Source organism: Anolis carolinensis, chromosome 1, assembly GCF_035594765.1.
Source record: "Anolis carolinensis isolate JA03-04 chromosome 1, rAnoCar3.1.pri, whole genome shotgun sequence".
Classification (NCBI taxonomy): domain Eukaryota; kingdom Metazoa; phylum Chordata; class Lepidosauria; order Squamata; family Dactyloidae; genus Anolis; species Anolis carolinensis.
Window position 1 is genome coordinate 361,389,158 of NC_085841.1, and position 21,071 is coordinate 361,410,228.

The 21,071-nt window shown below is 40.3% G+C and overlaps 2 protein-coding genes across 4 annotated transcripts in view; one reads left to right on the top strand and one right to left on the bottom strand.

Moving 5' to 3' along the window:
- Positions 1-600: 600 nt before the first annotated feature.
- socs4 (suppressor of cytokine signaling 4) lies at positions 601-19,022 on the bottom strand. 3 transcript variants are annotated; one of them, XM_008118342.3, is made up of 3 exons: positions 18,799-19,022; positions 13,749-13,854; positions 601-2,649 (listed from the first exon to the last, which is right to left on the bottom strand). In XM_008118342.3, exon 3 carries the CDS (start codon positions 2,538-2,540, stop codon positions 1,230-1,232), a length of 1,311 nt encoding a protein of 436 aa, XP_008116549.1. In that variant the 5' UTR covers positions 2,541-2,649; positions 13,749-13,854; positions 18,799-19,022; the 3' UTR covers positions 601-1,229. The 3 variants fall into 3 exon arrangements, with proteins under 3 accessions (XP_008116549.1, XP_062824735.1, XP_003225827.1); XM_062968665.1 differs by lacking the exons at positions 13,749-13,854; positions 18,799-19,022 and adding exons at positions 11,871-11,990; positions 13,118-13,369; XM_003225779.4 differs by lacking the exon at positions 13,749-13,854.
- Positions 16,859-21,071, top strand: part of wdhd1 (WD repeat and HMG-box DNA binding protein 1) — a 42,901-nt gene continuing 38,688 nt past the window's right edge. The window contains exon 1 of the mRNA XM_062968664.1: positions 16,859-16,877. The gene's annotated coding sequence lies outside the window, so the exon portion shown is untranslated. The remainder of the gene's footprint in view (positions 16,878-21,071) is intronic.

Here is a 21,071-nt window from a genome sequence, read left to right on the forward strand (position 1 = left end):
CTCCTCCCAGTAGACTCAAATCAAGGCAAAGTTTCATGAGAACCATCACTCCTCTAAATATTTCCCCAGCAACAGCAAGAATATCCCCATGGAGAGCAAAATCAGGCAGTTCCAACTGGAAGACCCCCACAAGGGTCTTTCTCCAGGGACAAACCAATAATGGACAATTTGGAAGTTCCTGAACAGACTCAGAAGCGGAGTTGCAGATCAAAAGACAATCTGGCAAAATGCCCGCAACACCCAGACTCATGCACAGAGGAAGAACTGTTTCGAGCTATGGTCAATGCAATCGCTATTGCCAATTTTTGGTCTAAAACTATTTAGCAGCCTGTGATCCCTTTATATTATCAGTTTTAAATGTATTTATTTATTCAATGCTTTTGATACGATAATAAAGCCACCCGAGTCCCTTTTGGAAGATGGTGGTGGGATACAAATAAAACTATTATTATTATTATTATTATTATTATTATTATTATTATTATTATTATTATTATTATTATTATTGGAAAATAGCTGAGTAGAGTGTTAGGGAGAGGAGTGGACTAACTTTGATAAAAGGGGAGATAACAGAAAAGTTAGAGAATGGGATCCATAGGAGGAAGTTAAATACTGTTTTAATCATATACAGATCAATATGTGTGTTTTCTACAATGGGAAAACATTGTGCAAATTACCAGATAATTGTAATTTAGAATCTCAAAACTGAGAAAACTTCAGTCATACAAAAAAAAAAGATACTCAAAAACCCACACAGCATCAGCATTATAAACAGAAATATTAATTTTACTTTTTGTGGAGAGGACAAAGTACTGATTCTTAAATAAAGGTAGAAAATACAAATTGGTCACTCTGCAGAAAACATTGCATACAGTGTTTTAAACATGCCTGTACCGCATATAATATAAATCAGTTTACAAAAGGCAAGTCAGATTCAGTTTTGACTCAGTTTCAAATCTAAAAGCTTAGGCTTGAGTGAAAATTTAACAAAACCCAAAAAACTACGTGAGGTTCCAGAAAACCCTATTACAACCAGTAAAACTACAGATTGTGTATCTTCACATACAAAAACCTGTTCATTGGGGTTGAGGAATACAAATCTATTTGGACCATAAAACTCAGAATTCAAACTATAAATAATAATGGGGAGGCGGGGTAGACCAACCAAAAAAGCCCACACAAATCCTCTCAAACTTTTTAACGACCCAAAAGTCATCATTAAACGTTTACTAGACTTGTTGTTCTGGTACATCAATCCTGAGGACCCTCACTTTTGACTTATAATGATATTCTTTCAAATATAACTTCACAGACGGAGGGACAGGAAGGGCATCTATGCCATCGTATGTGGTACAGTTACAAATAACCGTCCTGCATATATGTTGGAGAGAAAAGGGGAAAGTCCTATTTAAAGGAGTAGAGAGAAGTGGCTCAAAGAACATACAAGCGCTTGGGTCTTTGTAATGCTCCAGCAACCCAGTAATGTCGGGAGAATGGAAGACGCACGGGTCGTGAGCATCGAAGCTGAAGTTGTGATTCCACTGCTCAATTCTGGCGTGTAGGGAACGGCTGTACCGCCTGAAACTAACAGAGAACAAGTAATCTTCCTGAGCAGAGTCCCGTAACAAAAAGGTCCCTTCTGGCTTCCCATCTAGGAGGGCTTCTGCAGCATATTTATCCATCACCCCCCAGTAGCATGGGTTATTATTGATCTGAAGGAGGTCAGGAACAAGACAATGGACATAATCAATCTGGGTGTGATACTTGGGTGGCGTTTCCAGCTGTATCAGTTCGTCATCGGTTTCCCATCGCGGCTTATTTCTTTTCCTAGAGCTGGTACAAAGCACCATCATTTCGTCATCAGAGTCCATGTCACTTTCCTCTCTGTTGTTCTTCAGCTGCCTAAACATAGTAGACTCCCCCAGAGGATCACATCTACAAGAAGCGTTGTCACTGACGTTACAAGCCTGCAAAATCGCCGAGCCTCCTCCATCTGTACTCTCAACATCCCTCAGCTCGCCATCCTTCCTTTCCCCCGCCAACGAGTCCAAACTCAACCAACTTTCAGATTTTTGCTTGACAGGGGCGGTATGACGTTTGATTAAATGCCAACGAAAGGCTAGTTCAGATCGTGGTGGGAAAGGACATCTGTCCAGCATAAGCTCGCTGATATGTATTTTTCTCTTTGATGGAAGCACAGAAGAATGCCGGCTGCTGCAGTTCTTTATAGGAAAACACTGCCCCATAGCATCCTGCAGTTTCTGTTTAAGGGAACGGCCTAAGAATCGGTGGCCGCAGGAACGTTCCAGGTCCAGCTCCGTTGAGGAACAACTGTGTTTCCTTTCTTGGTTCCTTAAACCACAAGAGGATTTCCCTGAGATACTTGCTGTTTCAGCATCAGAACTGCTCTCTCTCCTTTTTGTCCAGGAAAGTTTCTTTCCGCTCCACACATATCCATCTTTTCTATCTGCACTTCTGCTCCGGCTCGTTTTAGGTCGGACATCGGTATTTTTAGAACTCTTTTCTTTATTTTCTGCCATTCTTTGCCGTTGTGACAGACTTCACAAGAGTTCTGAAGTTGCTATTTCTAGATCCTTCTGTCCCAGTTTCTGTCACAGAAAGCACCCATCAGGTACTTCTGGAAAAGACCTTTGAAAAAAGAAAAGAGAGCATTCAGTCAAGTACATGCGTGAGAATCCAAGTACACAGCCCTGCTTCCCATTCATGCAAAGCCTACTCCTTCTACATATCCATCCAGATTATCTGCTTTGAACTGGATTATATGGCAGTGTAGGCTCAGATAATCCAGTTCAAAATAGATAATCTGGATTATCTGCTTTGATAATCTGGATTATATGGCAGTGTAGAAATGGCCTGAGTCTAAAGCAGGCAGGCTGTTAGGAATTATGGGAGCTGAAGTCCAAAACACCTGGAGGGCCCAAGTTTGCCCATGCCTGAGCTCGCCAAACTGTTCATAGCCTTTCTTGGTCTGTTTCTCTCTTGGTCTCTCACAATTCTTCACTAAGGCCTTTAGAACTGAGTCCTCAACCTTAAAATATCCTTTGTTTCCTTTCTAAGCAAGATGTTATCATCTTGTTGGTTTGTCAGTTCGTTTGTCATGTTTAGTTTGTCAACTGACCCAGAATGTTATACTCAGTACAGGCTGTTTTTTGAAGGGGTGCCTCATTTTTTTTTTTGTTTCTGCCTTAGCAAAGGTGTTGTCTCACTCTATTTTATTTTTTTAAAATTTCCAGTGGAATTTTTCTGCTTCCTTTTTTGTACACCTTCAAATTGTTTCTGAAGTCGATGACCCTATCACATAGTTTTCTTGAAAAGGTTTGGTCTACATCACAATGTCTTCATGGTAACATGGCTCACTTTGTGGCGCTTTTCTCTTTCCCTTCCTTTCATATACATCACCTCTCTTTCCCTTTGACATCAAAGAGGGCCACTTCACCTAGCAACAGCTTCTGTGGCACAGACAGACAGACTTTGATTTATAAAGATATAGATATATGGTTTATGCAAGGGTGCAGGTCTCCAAAGTCTTCTGGGGGGCTTATGTGGTCTCCAAGATCTCTATTTCTGATCTGTTGCACTCTAGCTTTGAGACGCCTCTTCACCCAGCACCGCAACAGAGACCAGTAGTACTAACTACAGCAGTTTATTAAGAAAAGCAGGTACAAAGGGAAAAGGGTATTTTCCAAATGAGCAGTAGAACAGGAACTATAAAATAGCAGTAATCCACATACAAAAGAACAGTAGTTCAAAAATGGCAAGTTACATGAAGTCAAGGAAGTCATTATCACAGGCATAAATCCATAAGTAAGAAAACAGGACTTTTTTCCAAGGCAAAACTCTTTCAGGAACATAGGCCAACACAGGAAACTTGAATCATGAACTTGAGAACTGAGACAGAAATCAGAACCTTTTGGCAACGTTGTCTGCTCTGAGAGACACCAAGGAACCATCACTTAATTTAAGCCCAAGACCAACCAAGAAGCCATGAGATCATGCCCCACACATCTGGGTTTCAAGGACTTCCCACACAGTCTCTCTGACCACTTAATTAATCTATCCTTCACTCCCTCTCTGTGGAGACCTAATCTGATAACACAGGAAAATTCCCCATCAGTTGAAGGCCGATTCTCATGAGAAACGGACTTTACCCCGTTGCTGTTGCTTTACCCATCTTCAACTATCTGCACTTCTCTCTGATCTAAAGCCTGCAATTCACCCTGATCACACAGACTCCTCAGTTGGAAACCCATCATCCCCCCTCCTCTGAGAAATCCCAGCATCTTGCTGAGCCACAACATCATCATCATCAACAGACATCGCACAATCATAAAAAGGTATTTTTCTTCTTCTATGTGTTGTAAATGATAACATCTTTATAAGCTGTACATTGGAATTGCTAGTTTTCTCTCCCTCGTTTTCAAAAAAGACAGTGAAAGGCCTTTGGAGCCGCTTATCTTGCAATGCTTCCAGACAAATGGATTTGTGGGCGATGGTGGTTTGAATCACACAAGACGTCACCTTAACCTTAACCCAATTAGTTTTCAAGTGCTTCCATTCTTATCGGGCTCAGACAAATAAGCTGCAGTGTTGGATTTCAAGGGAGAAGGGATGCTTCCTAGACACCTTTTTGCTTTGGCTGTCTTTTGGACAAATGCTGCATTCATGACACTGAACCATTCGTGAGCAAAAAACCCCAGAAGAGAAACAAAGTAGGTCAAGAAATATAACATACTCAAAGATTCATGTTATGCTTGTTCAATATTAGTTCACATAAGCATGATGTTAAGAGATGCTATTCTGTAGTGACACTTTCAGGTCACTCTCAAGACAGAAATTAATTAAAAATACATAAGTCACAGACTGGGAATCTCTTGTCACTTGCTTTTCAAAATGAATTTTATTTTTAAGGATGTCCCCAAGGCTCCTGAACTATCTAGGCTTTACATATTGAAAGGGATTATATAAAATCCAGTTCCTTGACTGAAAGCCATTTTAAAAGACCATGATGAGTGGATATGCTTTTTAGGTATGGCAGAATGAGAGAGAGAGAAATTGACATTACTAAAATTAAGCCTCCCTCAGGAATTAACTCATGCATGATAATATGCTTTTATGTGCCTCAGACGGTTTTTATTCAGAACTGAGTTTTTATTCAGGAAGTAAGAAGACAGGCAACTGGAAATGTCACTGCATAACTCAAGTATATTTGAACCCTTGAGGGATTTTTTTGCTGAGCACTTCAATTATTAAATTATTTAAAAGTCAACTTTAAGGAAAGTTGTACTACAAATAAAAATAAAACACAACGTTTAGTCTGAAAAGGATATACTGTCTCAGCACCTCTAAAGTTGGGAAAAGAACACCATCAAACTAGTTTTCAGGTACTGTGTTGTAGAACTAGAAGATTAGAAATGTGGCTTACAAGCCAGCAATGCTAAAAATCAATTATGGGAAAGTTATTAATAAGCTCATACTCTTGCCACATGATGAAACAAATCATGACTTCTTCTAAAGAGATGGAGAGACACTGCACAATACAGGCATATCTCAGTTAACAAAGCCCCTGGCATCTCTTTTTAGTCTCAGCCTCTATCCCACTGGGCATTTTCTTTTACCAGCATCAAGACAATGGTAAAAGAGGGCTAGGGAAGTACTTTGAGTACTGGGTTGCAGCAGAGTGATAAAGTGTTGTCCAAGACTTTCATGGCCTTGGTTTGCTGTGAATTTTCTTGGCTGTATGGCCATGTTCCAGAAGCATTCTCTCCTGACATTTTGCCCACATCTATGGCAAGCATCCTCAGAGGTTCTGAGGTCTGTTGAAAGCTAGACAAGTGGGGTTTATATATCTGTGGAATAACGTCCAGGGTGGCAGAAACAACTCTTTCCAAACAGGAAGCAATCAGTGTCACCTAACACCTCCCAACAAAGGATTCCCCCAGACAGGAAGTAGCCAGGCTTTGAAGCTGCAAGACTATTCAATGCTAATCAAGCTGGCCAACTGCAACATTCACACTTGCCTCAAGCAAACAAGAGTTCCTTCTCCCACCCTGGTCATCTCACAGATATATAAACCCCTTCACCTGCACGATGGCAAGTGTTCATCTCAACCAAGCATCCAGTGAAAGCGACTGTTTATTACAACTAAAGGCAAACAATCTCGAGAAATGAGCACATCATAATTCCTCGTAACAATCTCCAAAATGGTGCTTTTTCCATGTCAAAAGCTTTTTACCACAGGATAATCTTTTTTTATATATATTTCCACTTTAACATGCTTTGATATCTAATTAATTTTGTACATTGCTGTGGAGTTTTGTTAACGAATAGCAATATATACATATTTTAAGTTATAATCCCAGCCCACATGCACTTGTTTAAAACCAAAGGAAGCTGTTGATTTTCAACATTGTCAGCTTGTGTATGCTGCAGAATGAAAAATGGAACTGGCTGTCATCTGCATTGTACTCATGACAGCACACACCAAAGGATTTAACCCACTGATTTTTATATCAATACTAAATTAGAGAATGGAGTTAGAATAAAACCTGGGGGGCAGGAGAGATGGAAACCTTATCAGTGCTGACCACAGTTTTGTTGTGGATTCCCAATTTTGTTTTAATATACATTAATTTAAATAGCAGGATTACATTAGAAGACATTTTTTGAACTACATTCTTGCATACAGAAAGCTAGCATGTCAAAAAGATTTCCACCCTTGCCTTCTGCCACAAATTCTAGTTTTCTAAGAATAGGGATATGTTCTGATTTGGAAGCATATAAATGGATAAGCCACCATTGCAATCCAAAAGTACTGTTTTATGCAATGCATAATTAATTCATGGATGTGACAGCAAATAATTCAGAGAGCTTTAAAGATGGATGAGGCACATTCAAGGAGAATATTAAGTCTATCAAGGACTACTAGCTGTGATTCTAACCAAAGCCTTCCCTTTCTCTCACTTAACCCACCATGCCATCATATTTTTGGCTCCTTCTGTCACAAATCGTCATGGAACTTCCTCTGAAATATCCTCAGCATTTTCAGCTTGCTTAGGATTTGGCAGCAAGATTGTTGACTGGAACCTGCCATAAACAACATACTTTCCTGATACTCTAACATCTTCATTTGCTCCCAATGTATTTCTGGGCACAATTCAAACTGAGCAATCCTATAAATGCGTACTGAAATATACGTCCCACCCTTCTCAGTGGCATGTTAACTGTGTACAACTAGTACAGATTGGAGAAACTTCAGCACAGACTAAGGACTTAGTGTTCCAATGGTAAATTTGTATTGGCCAGATTTAGCAGGTTCTGAGTTCCACAATAACCACAGGATCACAGATGTATTGGGCTGTGTCAAAACTATGATTTCAAGATGTTGTTGTTGTTATTCCACCTGTTTCCAGGTGGCTTGCAACAGTTAAAGCAAGCATAGTTAAAAAATCACAGTATACAAACATTCAAAGAAATCAGATTATAAAGAATTACAGGGAAAACAAAATATTATAAGGCCAAAATCAAATAAAAGTCCAGCACATTATGCAAGGCCCATTTTGTCAGAGTAATTTACGCAGCGCAGCAGCAGTTGGATGGAGTCAGTGGAACGCTGAACAAAGAAACATCAGAGCCAATGGTAAAACTATATACAAGTTTTACTGAAAGCAGTAATAAAGACAAACAGACTTGTAGACAATGGACACAGGACTTGACTTTCAGCAGACAGCACTTGACTCAACTCAGAGCAGAACAGATCAGAACTGAACTGATGCAATCAGCAATGCACACACACTTGTGTCTGGACACTCCCTGGTTCCAGCCACACATCAAGGACATCATAGCTTCTTAGTAATTAACTCTTTCCAGACTATGTTACACTCTGGATGATGCAATCAGTATGCAATACAGGCAAGACACAAATTTCATTTAAACACTACCAATACACAAATCCCACATTGACACATTTCCACACAAATCTGTTCTCAAATATCCTGTCAGAACAAAAGACTTTTCACCTGTCCATGAAAACATAATAAGGAAGATGCCAGTATCCCGCTCTGGGAAGTGAGTTCCAGAGCCTGGAAGCAGCCACCAAGGCCTTCTACTGTGTTGCCATCAAAAATGTTGCAATCCAATCCCACACTGCTCAAGTCTGCTGTCTTCAATGAGGAACATTTTGTTAGCTTTAGAATAGGCTGCAGGAATCCCTCCCCCCTGACTCCTGAATGACAGTAGGAATATATCTATTTGTTCTCTCTCTTTCTGCTCTCATTCTGATTGATTATGTAGAATGGATACTTTTCAGGTGTATGCTTTTGTTTCAGACTTCTGCTTGTTACATCTTAGTGTGCCTTGAGACCTCTCTCTGCTTGTGTATGTCAGAAGAGATGCAGTGCTTGGAGGTTTTTCTCTCTCTCTTTTGAACCCTAGAGATATAGAGATAGTGAGTAGCTCAGACCCAGTTCTTTACTACTGTATTAAAATGTAGTTATTATTTTTGTAAATAAATCTTTTGTAATTTTAAAGATTGAACTCTGCATCTTTGCCTCCTAAGCTCCAAATTCTTTTCATGGCCACAACACTTCGCTCTGTGCTTGCTGTGAGCTGAATGCTCAACTATAAGTATCCTGTTTGTATTTTGGATGCTCTGCTGTATTTTGGGAGTTTCCCCTAACAAAAACCTAACAAAAAGAACCCATGAGAGTGGCGGGACAAAGAAGGGTCTTCTCCAACGTGTCAAAACTCAATCAGGTTCACAAGACCATAACCAGAACTATGAATTTCACTCAGAAATGGACAGACTGCTAGTGGAACTGTTGAAACAAAGCAGATGTGGCCTGACCACCCCTTTGGCTGGAGCTCATCAGACTGGCTGAAGTTTCCAAGCCCTCCTGAAAAGCAACTTCATATCATCATAATCCAAAGTGGATGTAATTTTAAATGTTGTCTCTGATAAGAATCAAAGAAAAATAGCAATGTTAAGCATGGGTTACTGTGAGTTTTCTGGGCTGTCTGGCCATGTTCCAGAAGCATTCTCTCCTGATGTGTTGCCCACATCTATGGCAGGCATCCTCTGATGTTATGAGATCTTGAAAGCCTTCAACAACACACTGTTAAGCATGCTCCCACCCCCACTTAGCTTAGGTTCTAAGAAAACAGAAAAGAATTCTATAAATGTATACCTGAAATCAGAAATTTCTCTCAGATTAGGAGAAAGGAGCTCATCTATACATAAGATTAAAAAGAGATGGTATGGGGGGTCTAAAGCCAGCTTTCCATTTGACCTTCAGAGCAATGATTTCATATTAAAGCTGCACATTCCTTCCTCCCTGAGCCCCACTTTCCACTTCTCCCTTATTAATCTGATTGAGAAGATAAAAGAACAAAGCTCTTAGTTCTTCTCTCCATCTAATTAATCCATTCTCATTATTATATTTACCCATATTGCTGCACGAGACGCTCAGTCTCCCTGCCCTGTTCCCTGAGGGGACATATACTGATTTCTCAAACATACTTTTTTCCCTTGTATAAGCAGTGAATGACTAAGAGAGAAAGGGATGATTTTCTACCTGTTTATAGCACCATTTTGAAATGCTGGAGGAAAAAGGCAGAAGAAATGCCTGGAAGCATATTTAACATTCTACAACTACATTATTTGTGTAACCACGGGAAATCAAAAGAAAGTGCATATACATTAACAAGACAGTTAGATTACAGAAAAATTCTCATCACGCTTGCTGTACTGTAGAAGAACACTCATCTGAACTAGATTCATCTCAACACCATACCTTTCCTTGTTGTCATTTTCATCCAGTCCACACATCCACATTCAGCTTTATCTCTCTCTTCACAACCCAAAGATTTTTTAATTAAATAAATGTACGTATATAGCTTTAGGACCACTAATACCAGCAATACAGATAAAAATGAAAGGCAGCAGAGATATTAAGTAAATTTTCACCCCAAGGGCATTGTTAATGGAGTGAGCCATTCAGTAAGACAAGTTCTGAAGTCTGCTTTTTTGGCCTTTATTTTCACAAAACTGAGCACACATGTGACATATAAGCAGAGTACCTCTGCAGAAAGGATCCTCGCATCCTCCGTGGCCATCTTATTTGTTAGAGAGCACAATGAACACATTTTAAAAGCACTGTGCATTTGACAAAACACTTGAACATGCAGCTAGCTTCCATATAGAGACAATACAATGAAGGGTTCCCCTCGGACCATATGATTCTGCCACAAGGGAAGTCACCAAAGCATGAAAAATGAAGTGGAGCAGTTTGATCCATTGTTCCTTCCCACAGGACTGCCTCTTTAGCAGACTACAATTTCGCTGCACTCTTATCTTAGAGCGAGCATGGAACCAAGAATATTGCCTTTAATTCCTCACAAAAGCTATAGGTTTCTGACTTACTTCCATAGAAGATTGTAGGATTTTCCCCCTACACCAAACCCAGGAAAGGCAGAAGATTGGTGAAGGGTAAAACATGTTATTTTCTATCTTGATCATCTCTGTACCAAGTAAAGAGGCTCTCTGAGACAGTCTATACTGCAGAATGGATGCAACTTGGCACCACTTTAACTGCTGTAGCTAAATGCCATGGGATTCCAGGAGCTGTAGTTTGGTAAGGCACCAGTACTCTTCGGCAGAGAAGCACAAAGACCTTGTAAAACTACAATACCCTTGATTCCAAAGCACTGAGCCATGACTGTTGCAGTGGTGTCAAATGGCATTCTTTCTACAGTATAGATCAGGCATGGGCAAACTTCAGCCCTCCAGGAATTTTGGAATTTAATTCCCACAAATTCCTAACAGCTGGTAGGAATGCTGAACAACCACCATGTCAGACTATACAGAGGAGCCATTGAAATCCACAAGCATGTGGACAATTTCAATAGAAAGGAGGAAACAATGGAAATGAACAAAATATGACTACCAATATTAAAAAAAACCCTGGAAGTTGAAGTCCAAAATACCTGGAGGGACAAGGTTTGCCCATGCCTGGTATAGGTGCATTCTAAGTGACTGATGGTTAAAGACTAGGAAATGACCCATCTCTATATTTCTGTTGAAAGGGAGTGTGGCCTCCAAGGATATGTCCAATGTAACAATACAGTTGTAGGCTACAAATAAATATCTCAAACTGTAAGCATACACCCAAACCATAACAGCTACAAAAAACACTCTCCAAAAACACACTCCTGGGCAGCCACTTGTTCCTTCTCAGCCAAGATGCCCATTTTCTCTCAGATTGTTTAATAAACAGCCATCAGAAAGCCAACTATTAAATACAAATTCTTGCTCCATAAGGTTTTTTTTAAGGTGCCACATATTATAGAATATGCTACAATAGATTTTTTAAAAAGAAAAAAAGAAAAAAGAGGTTTTAATATAATAACTTTTTGGGTCTAATAAATGTTTTTTAAAAAGCAAGTGTCAAACTGGAAATGACTCTGTTTGGGTATTTTATAACTTTGTGCCAATACTTCCCCATCCAAAAATATTATTTAAAATCTGCTTGTATCTTAAAGTAGATACTAAAATACGAATGCCAATGAGCAATTTGATGCTGCAACTTATACTGTATATATGCAGTTAAATCTGTAATTCCATTTGTACAGGAACTGTACAGCAATGAGAAACTAAAAGGACAAAAGAGCTGAATAGCTATGTGTAATGCTGCATGTTCAGAAAAGGAAAGTAAGTAAGCAAGTTATTAATACAACTCAGCAAAACCTACTTCCCTGCTTCAGTAAAGGAGATTTAGGGGTCACTATTCATGAGACTGGATACACAGGCAAGTAAATTCTGGCTGTACTATTCACTCCAGGAAACTCACTTCTACCTCTTTGGATGTGAGCTCACAAAGGCACAGAGCCAGTGAAGGGTTGCAGTTAAAGTTTGGACTAGGATAAGGCAGAGTTAGGTTCCCAGCAGACTATGAGATTCTTTCTTCCACCTTGACCTAAAAGGTACAGAGTACAAAATATGAGAACAAATTGAGAGACTTCACCATGCTCAATATCAGGGGTCCCCAAACTAAGGCCCGGGGGCCGGATGCGGCCCTCCAAGGACATTTACCAGGCCCCCGCCCTCAGTTTTATAATATAATATATTGTATATACATATAATATTGATAATAATATTATAATGTAATACAACACTAATAACAATACCATATAATAATATTAATTATATATTCTATATTACATATAACATTACTAATAATATTACAGTATAGTGGTATAGTTCAATAAAGTAATATATAATGCTAATATTGTGCTATGCTAATAATATAATATATTGTATGTACATCTAATTTGTAAGCCGCTCTGAGTCCCCTTTGGGGTGAGAAGGGTGTGATACAAATGTAGTAAATAAATGCAGTAAATAAATAAATAATAAATAAATACATTTTAGACTTAGGCTCGCCCAAAGTCTGAAATGACTTGAAGGCACACAACAACAACAACAACAACAACCCTAATTAACTTGACTAAATTAACATTGGCCAGAAGCAGGAGCACACTTCCCATTGAAATCCTGATAAATGTATGTTGGTTAAAATTATTTTTATTTTTAAATATTGTATTGTTCTTTCATTGTTGTTGTTGTTTTTGCACTACAAATAATACATATGCAGTGTGCATCGGAATTTGTTTGTATTTTTTTTTCAAATGATAATCCGGCCCCTCAACAGTCTGAAGGATTGTGGACCGGCCCTCGGCTTAAAAAGTTTGAGGACCCCTGCTCAATATGATGATGAGAAGGTTGAGAGGTGATATTCTTGCATATACCTCAAGGACTGTCACACAGGGGACAAGTTTGATCTCTGCTGCCTCAAGAGCTAGGGGTTTGAAATTACAGGAAAGCATTGTCGAAGGCTTTCAAGGCCAGAATCACTGAGTTTCTGTGAGTTTTCCGGGCTGTATGGGCATGTTCCAGAAGCATTCTCTCCTGATGTTTTGCCCCCATTTATAGCAAGCATCCTCAGGGGATGTGAGGTCTGTTAGAAACTAGGCAAGTAGGGTTTATATATTTTAAAATCCAACAAATGCTATGTTCAGCAAAGGACAAAAGAGATCCTCTCACCTCTGCAGGAGTCTAGTGTATACTATACAGCTGTGGACAAATCTACATAGGGACCACCAAACGCAGCAGCATTGCCCAAACACGAATCAAGGAACATGAAAGGCACTGCAGACTAACTCAACCAGAGAAATCAGCCATAGCAGAGCACTTGATGAACCAACCTAGACACAGAATATTATTTGAGAACACAGAAATGTTGTACCACTCTAACAATCACCATGCCTGACTACACAGAGAAACCATTGAAATCCCTGTTAGCACCCTGTGGTGCTTGTTTTGCTGTCTGTGACCCTGTTCAGAAGATGAAATTTCACTTTCTGTCCCCGTGATTTTTTTAAAATTGGCTTGTTGTGGAAACAAATTGGCTTGTTGTGGAGATAGAGCTTTTGTGGAAGGACCTTTTCCTCATGATAATAACTCTTCCAGGAGTGGATTTCCCTTCCGAGGGGTAGATTTCTCTTACTTCCTGTTGTGTCACCCCGTTTTTATAACCATGAGACTTTTGTAAGTTGGATGTTTGTAACTCGGGGACTGCCTGTAATATAACTGTAACTGAATAGTGCTATGACTGTAAGTGTGATGATGAAATCACATCACCAAAATGCTTTGATACTAGGTATTGATTCCTTACCTCCTCGTATGTATAAGTCATTTGGTCCACTTGGAGGAAACCCAAATGGCATCTCACAACACACCATTTCTATGGAACACATTATTCTGGGAAATCTGAGAAAGCCCTGAGAAAATTAATGGAAGATTGCTGTTGTTAACTGGTGTGGATTCACATTTGACTTAAGACAATTCTATGAACGAGAGACCTCCAAATCACACTGTTATCAGAACTGGATTATATGGCAATGTAGATTCAGATAATCCAGTTAAAAAACCGATAATATGGAATATCTACTTTGATAACCTGGATTATATAGTAGTGTAGAAATGACTTGAGTCTAAAACAGGCATGGACAAACTTGGGCCCTCCAGGTGTTTTGGACTTCAACTCCCACAATTCCTAACAGCCTATAGGCTGTTAGGAATTGTGGGAGTTGAAGTCCAAAACACCTGGAGGGCCCAAGTTTGCCCATGCCTGGTCTAAAGTGAAGGGAAGCAGACAATATATTTTCACGCAGCTCCCATTTATTTTGTTCTGATCTCTATAGAAAGAGCTTCCCAATGCATCTCCTTATCCTGCTGTCTTTAAAAGTGCCCCAAATCCACTGATGTTACTAGATTGGGAGTAGAGACACTGTTATTTTGCACATTGTCCTGAGATTCTATCATAATGGGCAGGATAGAAGTGCTTTCATAAAATGCAATAAATAAACTAGTCTCCAGGGCTATTTTTGTAATTCCAAGGCCTTCCCGGAGGCCATTCAAATAAATAAACACACATTTTTGCCCCCAAATGGTGCCAGAGGATATGAAAGCAATTTCTCAATGTTTTTCCCCAAGCCATTTTACGTTCAAGAAGTTTTTTTCTCTCTTCCTAACAGGAAGTGACTGAGGAACTGACTTCCAGGCACTGCTGTTTAGAAAAAGAAGGCTTCTCTTGACCCAAAAATGGCACAGACAGGACAAAAAATGTTGTTAAAATTCCCACCCACTAGAAAGCAATGGATGAAGAGGAAAATCAATTTTTTTCCCAGAGGGTGTGTCCTTCTCAAGGCCCATGGAGGAGGCAATAGCTCCGCCGAGACACTAACACTTGCACAGCCCTGTATTAGATCCATATATCCACAAGTATTTGATCCTGAAAAGGCAAAGTGGATAAGGCTAGAGATAGGCGTGGCATAAAGATGGGCACATTCCCAACTGCTCTTTGGAAATTCAAGCTCTAAGAAAAACATCTTCAGATTAGAATAGAAATAAAATAAAATAAATGAAGACAACAGACCAAGAGATGACAGAAACCTGAAAGCAGAGCAGCCTATTTGGTCCTATCCATCTATGCACATAATTAAAGAGAAAATGTGTACATATGTGTGTGGCTGAGATCCCACTTCCAAAAATACCTATAGCTCCCACTACTATGAAGACACCAATGGCCTTCCCTCCAATGACATTGCAGGTTATAGCAAGCACTGTGAACATGTCCAAGAGCCTGTCAATGTCCTCCACAAACACCATCATGCCCATCAGCCAAGGGAAGGCTTTCATACAGAGACAATTTCATCCTAGATTTTCTATTTTTCATCCACCACAGACATCCCAGTATTTCTGACTCTCTCAATTGGTGTGGAATTTGCATGACCCCGCCCACAGCCTCTCCCATGGCCCTTTCCTATTATTTTCTTTGGCATACAGTATAGGAGGAATTGATCAGCAACTGAACATACTAGAGAGGTCTGGGGAGAATTCACCATGATTTATAGGAGTTACAGGTACTGGGATGTATAGTTCACCTGCAATCTGAGAGCACTCTGAACTCTACCAACAATGACTCTGCAAATAACTTGGTATACAGAAACCCCATGACCAACAAAAAATACTAGTGGTTTTAGAGGGATTTATAGGAGTTGTAGTTCACCTACATCCAGAGCACACTATGAAAGCCAAACTAGGATGGATCTGGACCAAACTTGGCATGCATACCCAATATGCCCAAATTTATATACTGATGGGTTTTGAGGGGAATTGGCCTGGACATTTTGGAGTTGTAGGTACTGGGATTTACAGTTCACCTGCAATTAATGAGCACTCTAAACTCCACCAAAGCTGAAATTGGACCAAACTTGGCACAGAGTCCCCATGACCAGCAGAAAATACTGGAGGTCTTTGGGGAAAATTCACCTTGATTTAGGGGAGTTGTAGCTCATCTACATCCAGAGAGCACTGTGAACCCAAACACCAATGGAGCTGTGCCAAACTTGGCACACATATCTGATATGCCGAAATTTGATTACTGGAGGGGTTTTGGGGGAACTAACCTTCCTTTCTGGGAGTTGTAGTTCACCCACAACCAGGGAGACTGTGACCTTCACCGATGATGGACCTGATCCAAACTTGGCAAGCAGAATCCCATGACTAACTCAACCTACTGGAGGGGTTTGAGGGGACTGGCTCACCATAGTGGGAGTTGTAGTTTACCCTACAGCCAGAGAGCACACTGAACCCCACCAATGATGCATCTAGAGCAAACTTGCCCAACATCACAAACTTTTAGTACTGATTAATTTCTCAGGGTTAACCTGGCATGATGTCAGTTGAAGTTAATCCACAACCTTATGCATTTTGTACAATGAAAAATTGACTTTCTCAAATAATCCGTGCAATGGTGGGTACCCAAGCTAGTAGTGTAATAAAATTGTCACACTCTTCGAAACAGAATGAGGTACCAACATTTTTTTTCAAAAGCACATCAACATATCCTAAAATGTATTTTGCCACAGTAAGACACACATCTCATAAATCAACATGAGTCCTGAAACACTTTCCTATGTACTGTAAACATAATCAAACAAGCCACCCAGAAACATTTTATCAGCTTAGATATCAACAACAGCCAAATATTAACACACAAGCAGGCAGGGCAAAAATCGTTGTTCTTTATGACCTCTCAGGTTTTTATTTTTATCATTGTGAACATGTTTCTGGACTATTTCAAACACACACTGAAGAAGTAAAGTAAGACATGCATCTATGTCATTTTTTGCTGGCATGAAGCAAAGAAGAAGAAGAAGAAGAAGAAGAAGAAGAAGAAGAAGAAGAAGAAGAAGAAGAAGAAGAAGAAGAAGAAGAAGAAAGAAGAATATATATTAAGGTATTAAACTTAAAAGAGTATGCATGAAAGAAAGGGTAACATCAGCAGGCACATTGGAAATGACCGACTGGGAGGAGAAGGAAACCTTATTTTTAACTTTTAATGGCAGCATGAGTGGATAAAAGTTAAAAATAACAAGTTCTGTGCTCACTTAGGAAAAGGAACAGTAGCTGCATGGTAGAATTGCAAGATAAAAGGCAACTTATTAAGGCTAAAGCTGACCTCTCTGTGAATATTATTTTCTACCGACCAAATGCAAGTGAATAGTGTGTCTAGGAACAGAGCAAAAGGCTAAAACCTTCTTATTCGGGCCCCTTCCACGCAGCTGAATAATTTTTCTGCTTTGAACTGGAATATATGGCAGTAGACTCAGATAACCCAGTTCAAAGCAGACACTGTGGGATTTTCTGCCTTGATATACTGGGTTCAAGATCTAGTCAGGGAGTGATGTGGTTTTAACTCTGAATTCGTATTGATGGGTTTTAACTAATTTTTTTAAGTGTTGTTTGTGTTTAATTCTGTTTTAATGTTTTCATATTTGCATATTTTAAATTATATAGTAATGTTTTTCTGTCATGCTGCTTTGAGTCCCCTTTGGGGGAGATAAAGCAGGGTATAAATAAATATATAATAATAATAATAATAATAATAATAATAATAATAATAATAATATCATCATCATCATGATTTTTTTTTAGTACTGTTTGTGTTTTAATGTTTGCATATTTGTATATTTTAAAGTATATACTAATGCATTTATGTCAAGCTGCTTTGGGTCCCCTTTGGGGAGATGAAGCAGGGTATAAATAAATATAATAATAATAATAATCATATTTTTTAGTGCTGTTTGTGTTTTAATGTTTGCATATTTGTATATTTTAAAGTATATACTAATGCTTTTATGTCAAGCTGCTTTGGGTCCCCTTTGGGGAGATGAAGCAGGGTATAAATAAATATAATAATCATCATCATCATATTTTTTAGTGCTGTTTGTGTTTTAATGTTTGCATATTTGTATATTTTAAATTATATACTAATGCTTTTATGTCAAGCTGCTTTGAGTCTCATTTGGGGAGATAAAGCAGGGTAGAAATAAATATAATAATAACTTAAAATAATAATAATAATAATAATAATAATCATCATCCTGTAATTGTAATGCATGCTGTCCTCTAAAATGCACATGAATGCATCAGAATTGAGTCAAAGGGCCCTTCCGCACAGCCATATAACCCAGAATGGCCAAGCAGAAAATCCCACAATATCTGCTTTTAACTGGGTTAAAAGTCCACACTGCCATATATCCCAGTTCAAAGCAGATGTGGGATTTTATTCAGCTGTGTGGAAGGGGCCACATTGCCTACACACAAATCTCTCTGGAACAGGCATGGGCCAACTTGGGCCCTCCAGGTGTTTTGGACTTCAACTCCCACAATTCCTAACAGCCTACCGGCTGTTAGGAATTGTGGGAGTTGAAGTCCAAAACACCTGGAGGGCCAAATTTTGCCCTAGGCGTGGTTTACATTGCAGAATGAATACAGTTTGACACCACTTTAGCTGGAGGGCCAAAGTTTGCCCATGCCTGCTCTGGAACATATTAGGGGGAAAAAAATCAAAAGTTTCCTTGACAAAGCTTTAGGCTGGAGCAGTGGTTTCAAAATTCGACATAAGACTCTTTAGAAAAGTTTTGCCATCTGGGATTTTTTTTTTTTTAAATATCCCTGATGGTGAATCTGTTAAGAGATTTTGTAGCTTTTTTTCCACCCTTGAAAGAGCTACAAATAGCGGATATCCTTTCCCGGCCACATTGAAGGAAACACAGTATCCAAGTAAAGCACAAGCAGAAGTTCAATGGCCCTGGACAGAGGATGTGGAATGGAATTGCCATAAGAATAATAATAATAAGAGAACGCCTACTCACCTGCTGATGAAGAGAAGGGGCCTTTTGGGGGGCAGACCCAGAAGAAGGGGCGCTCTGGGAGGCATCACTCCGTGTGACCCAGAGAAGGAGAGCAGGGTCTCATTGCCAGGCGCATCTGCTCCTTGTCAGACACAAAGGCAGCATGGATCAGCTGCACAGCTGGAGAAAGAGGGAAAGAGGGAGGAGGGCCTGGGCTGGGCTGCGGGGGCGGAACGGAAGAGAAGGAAGGAAGGAAGGAAGGGAATGGGAGAAAGGAAGGCATCACAATCAGAGAAGAAGGGGGGAGGGAGAGATAGGAAAAGAAGGGGAAACAGGGCCATAGCCAAAGGGGCGGTTTAGGGGTTCAAACCACCCCCGAAATGTTTCAGGTCAACAACAAAAAAAACAATGCTTTATTCATGAATTTTAACTGCTTAACCAACCCCCCCTGCCAAGTCTATGAGAAGGCAAAATTAGGCTCCCTCCAGAACTGCAAGCACTATCTCAAACAAATTTTGCTTATTCACGTTATCATTAGGTTGTTGTATGTTTTCAGGGCTCTATGGCCATGTTCCACAAGTATCTTGTTGAAGGCTTTCATGGCCGAGATCATAGGGTTGTTGTATGTTTTAGAACAGAGGTCCCCAAACTAAGGCCCTCCAAGGTCATTTAACTGGCCCCTGTCCTAAACTTTAGACCAGGGGTCCCCAAACTAAGGCCCTCCAAGGTCATTTAACTGGCCCCTGTCCTAAACTTTAGACCAGGGGTCCCCAAACTAAGGCCCTCCAAGGTCATTTAACTGGCCCCTGTCCTAAACTTTAGACCAGGGGTCCCCAAACTAAGGCCCTCCAAGGTCATTTAACTGGCCCCTGTCCTAAACTTTAGACCAGGGGTCCCCAAACTAAGGCCCTCCAAGGTCATTTAACTGGCCCCTGTCCTAAACTTTAGACCAGGGGTCCCCAAACTAAGGCCCTCCAAGGTCATTTAACTGGCCCCTGTCCTAAACTTTAGACCAGGGGTCCCCAAACTAAGGCCCTCCAAGGTCATTTAACTGGCCCCTGTCCTAAACTTTAGACCAGGGGTCCCCAAACTAAGGCCCTCCAAGGTCATTTAACTGGCCCCTGTCCTAAACTTTAGACCAGGGGTCCCCAAACTAAGGCCCTCCAAGGTCATTTAACTGGCCCCTGTCCTAAACTTTAGACCAGGGGTCCCCAAACTAAGGCCCTCCAAGGTCATTTAACTGGCCCCTGTCCTAAACTTTAGACCAGGGGTCCCCAAACTAAGGCCCTCCAAGGTCATTTAACTGGCCCCTGTCCTAAACTTTAGACCAGGGGTCCCCAAACTAAGGCCCTCCAAGGTCATTTAACTGGCCCCTGTCCTAAACTTTAGACCAGGGGTCCCCAAACTAAGGCCCTCCAAGGTCATTTAACTGGCCCCTGTCCTAAACTTTAGACCAGGGGTCCCCAAACTAAGGCCCTCCAAGGTCATTTAACTGGCCCCTGTCCTAAACTTTAGACCAGGGGTCCCCAAACTAAGGCCCTCCAAGGTCATTTAACTGGCCCCTGTCCTAAACTTTAGACCAGGGGTCCCCAAACTAAGGCCCTCCAAGGTCATTTAACTGGCCCCTGTCCTAAACTTTAGACCAGGGGTCCCCAAACTAAGGCCCTCCAAGGTCATTTAACTGGCCCCTGTCCTAAACTTTAGACCAGGGGTCCCCAAACTAAGGCCCTCCAAGGTCATTTAACTGGCCCCTGTCCTAAACTTTAGACCAGGGGTCCCCAAACTAAGGCCCTCCAAGGTCATTTAACTGGCCCCTGTCCTAAACTTTAGACCAGGGGTCCCCAAACTAAGGCCCTCCAAGGTCATTTAACTGGCCCCTGTCCTAAACTTTAGACCAGGGGTCCCCAAACTAAGGCCCTCCAAGGTCATTTAACTGGCCCCTGTCCTAAACTTTAGACCAGGGGTCCCCAAACTAAGGCCCTCCAAGGTCATTTAACTGGCCCCTGTCCTAAACTTTAGACCAGGGGTCCCCAAACTAAGGCCCGGGGGCCAGATGCGGCCCTCCAAGGTCATTTACCTGGCCCCTGCCCTCAGTTTTATAATATTTTTATATCAGTTTTAATAATATAATATTGTATATACATATAATATTGATAGAAATATTACAATGTAATACTAATAATAATACCATATAATAATATTAATTATATATTATATATTGCATGTAATATTGCTAATAATATTACAATATAGTGGGATAATTCAATATAATAATATATAATGCTAATATTGTT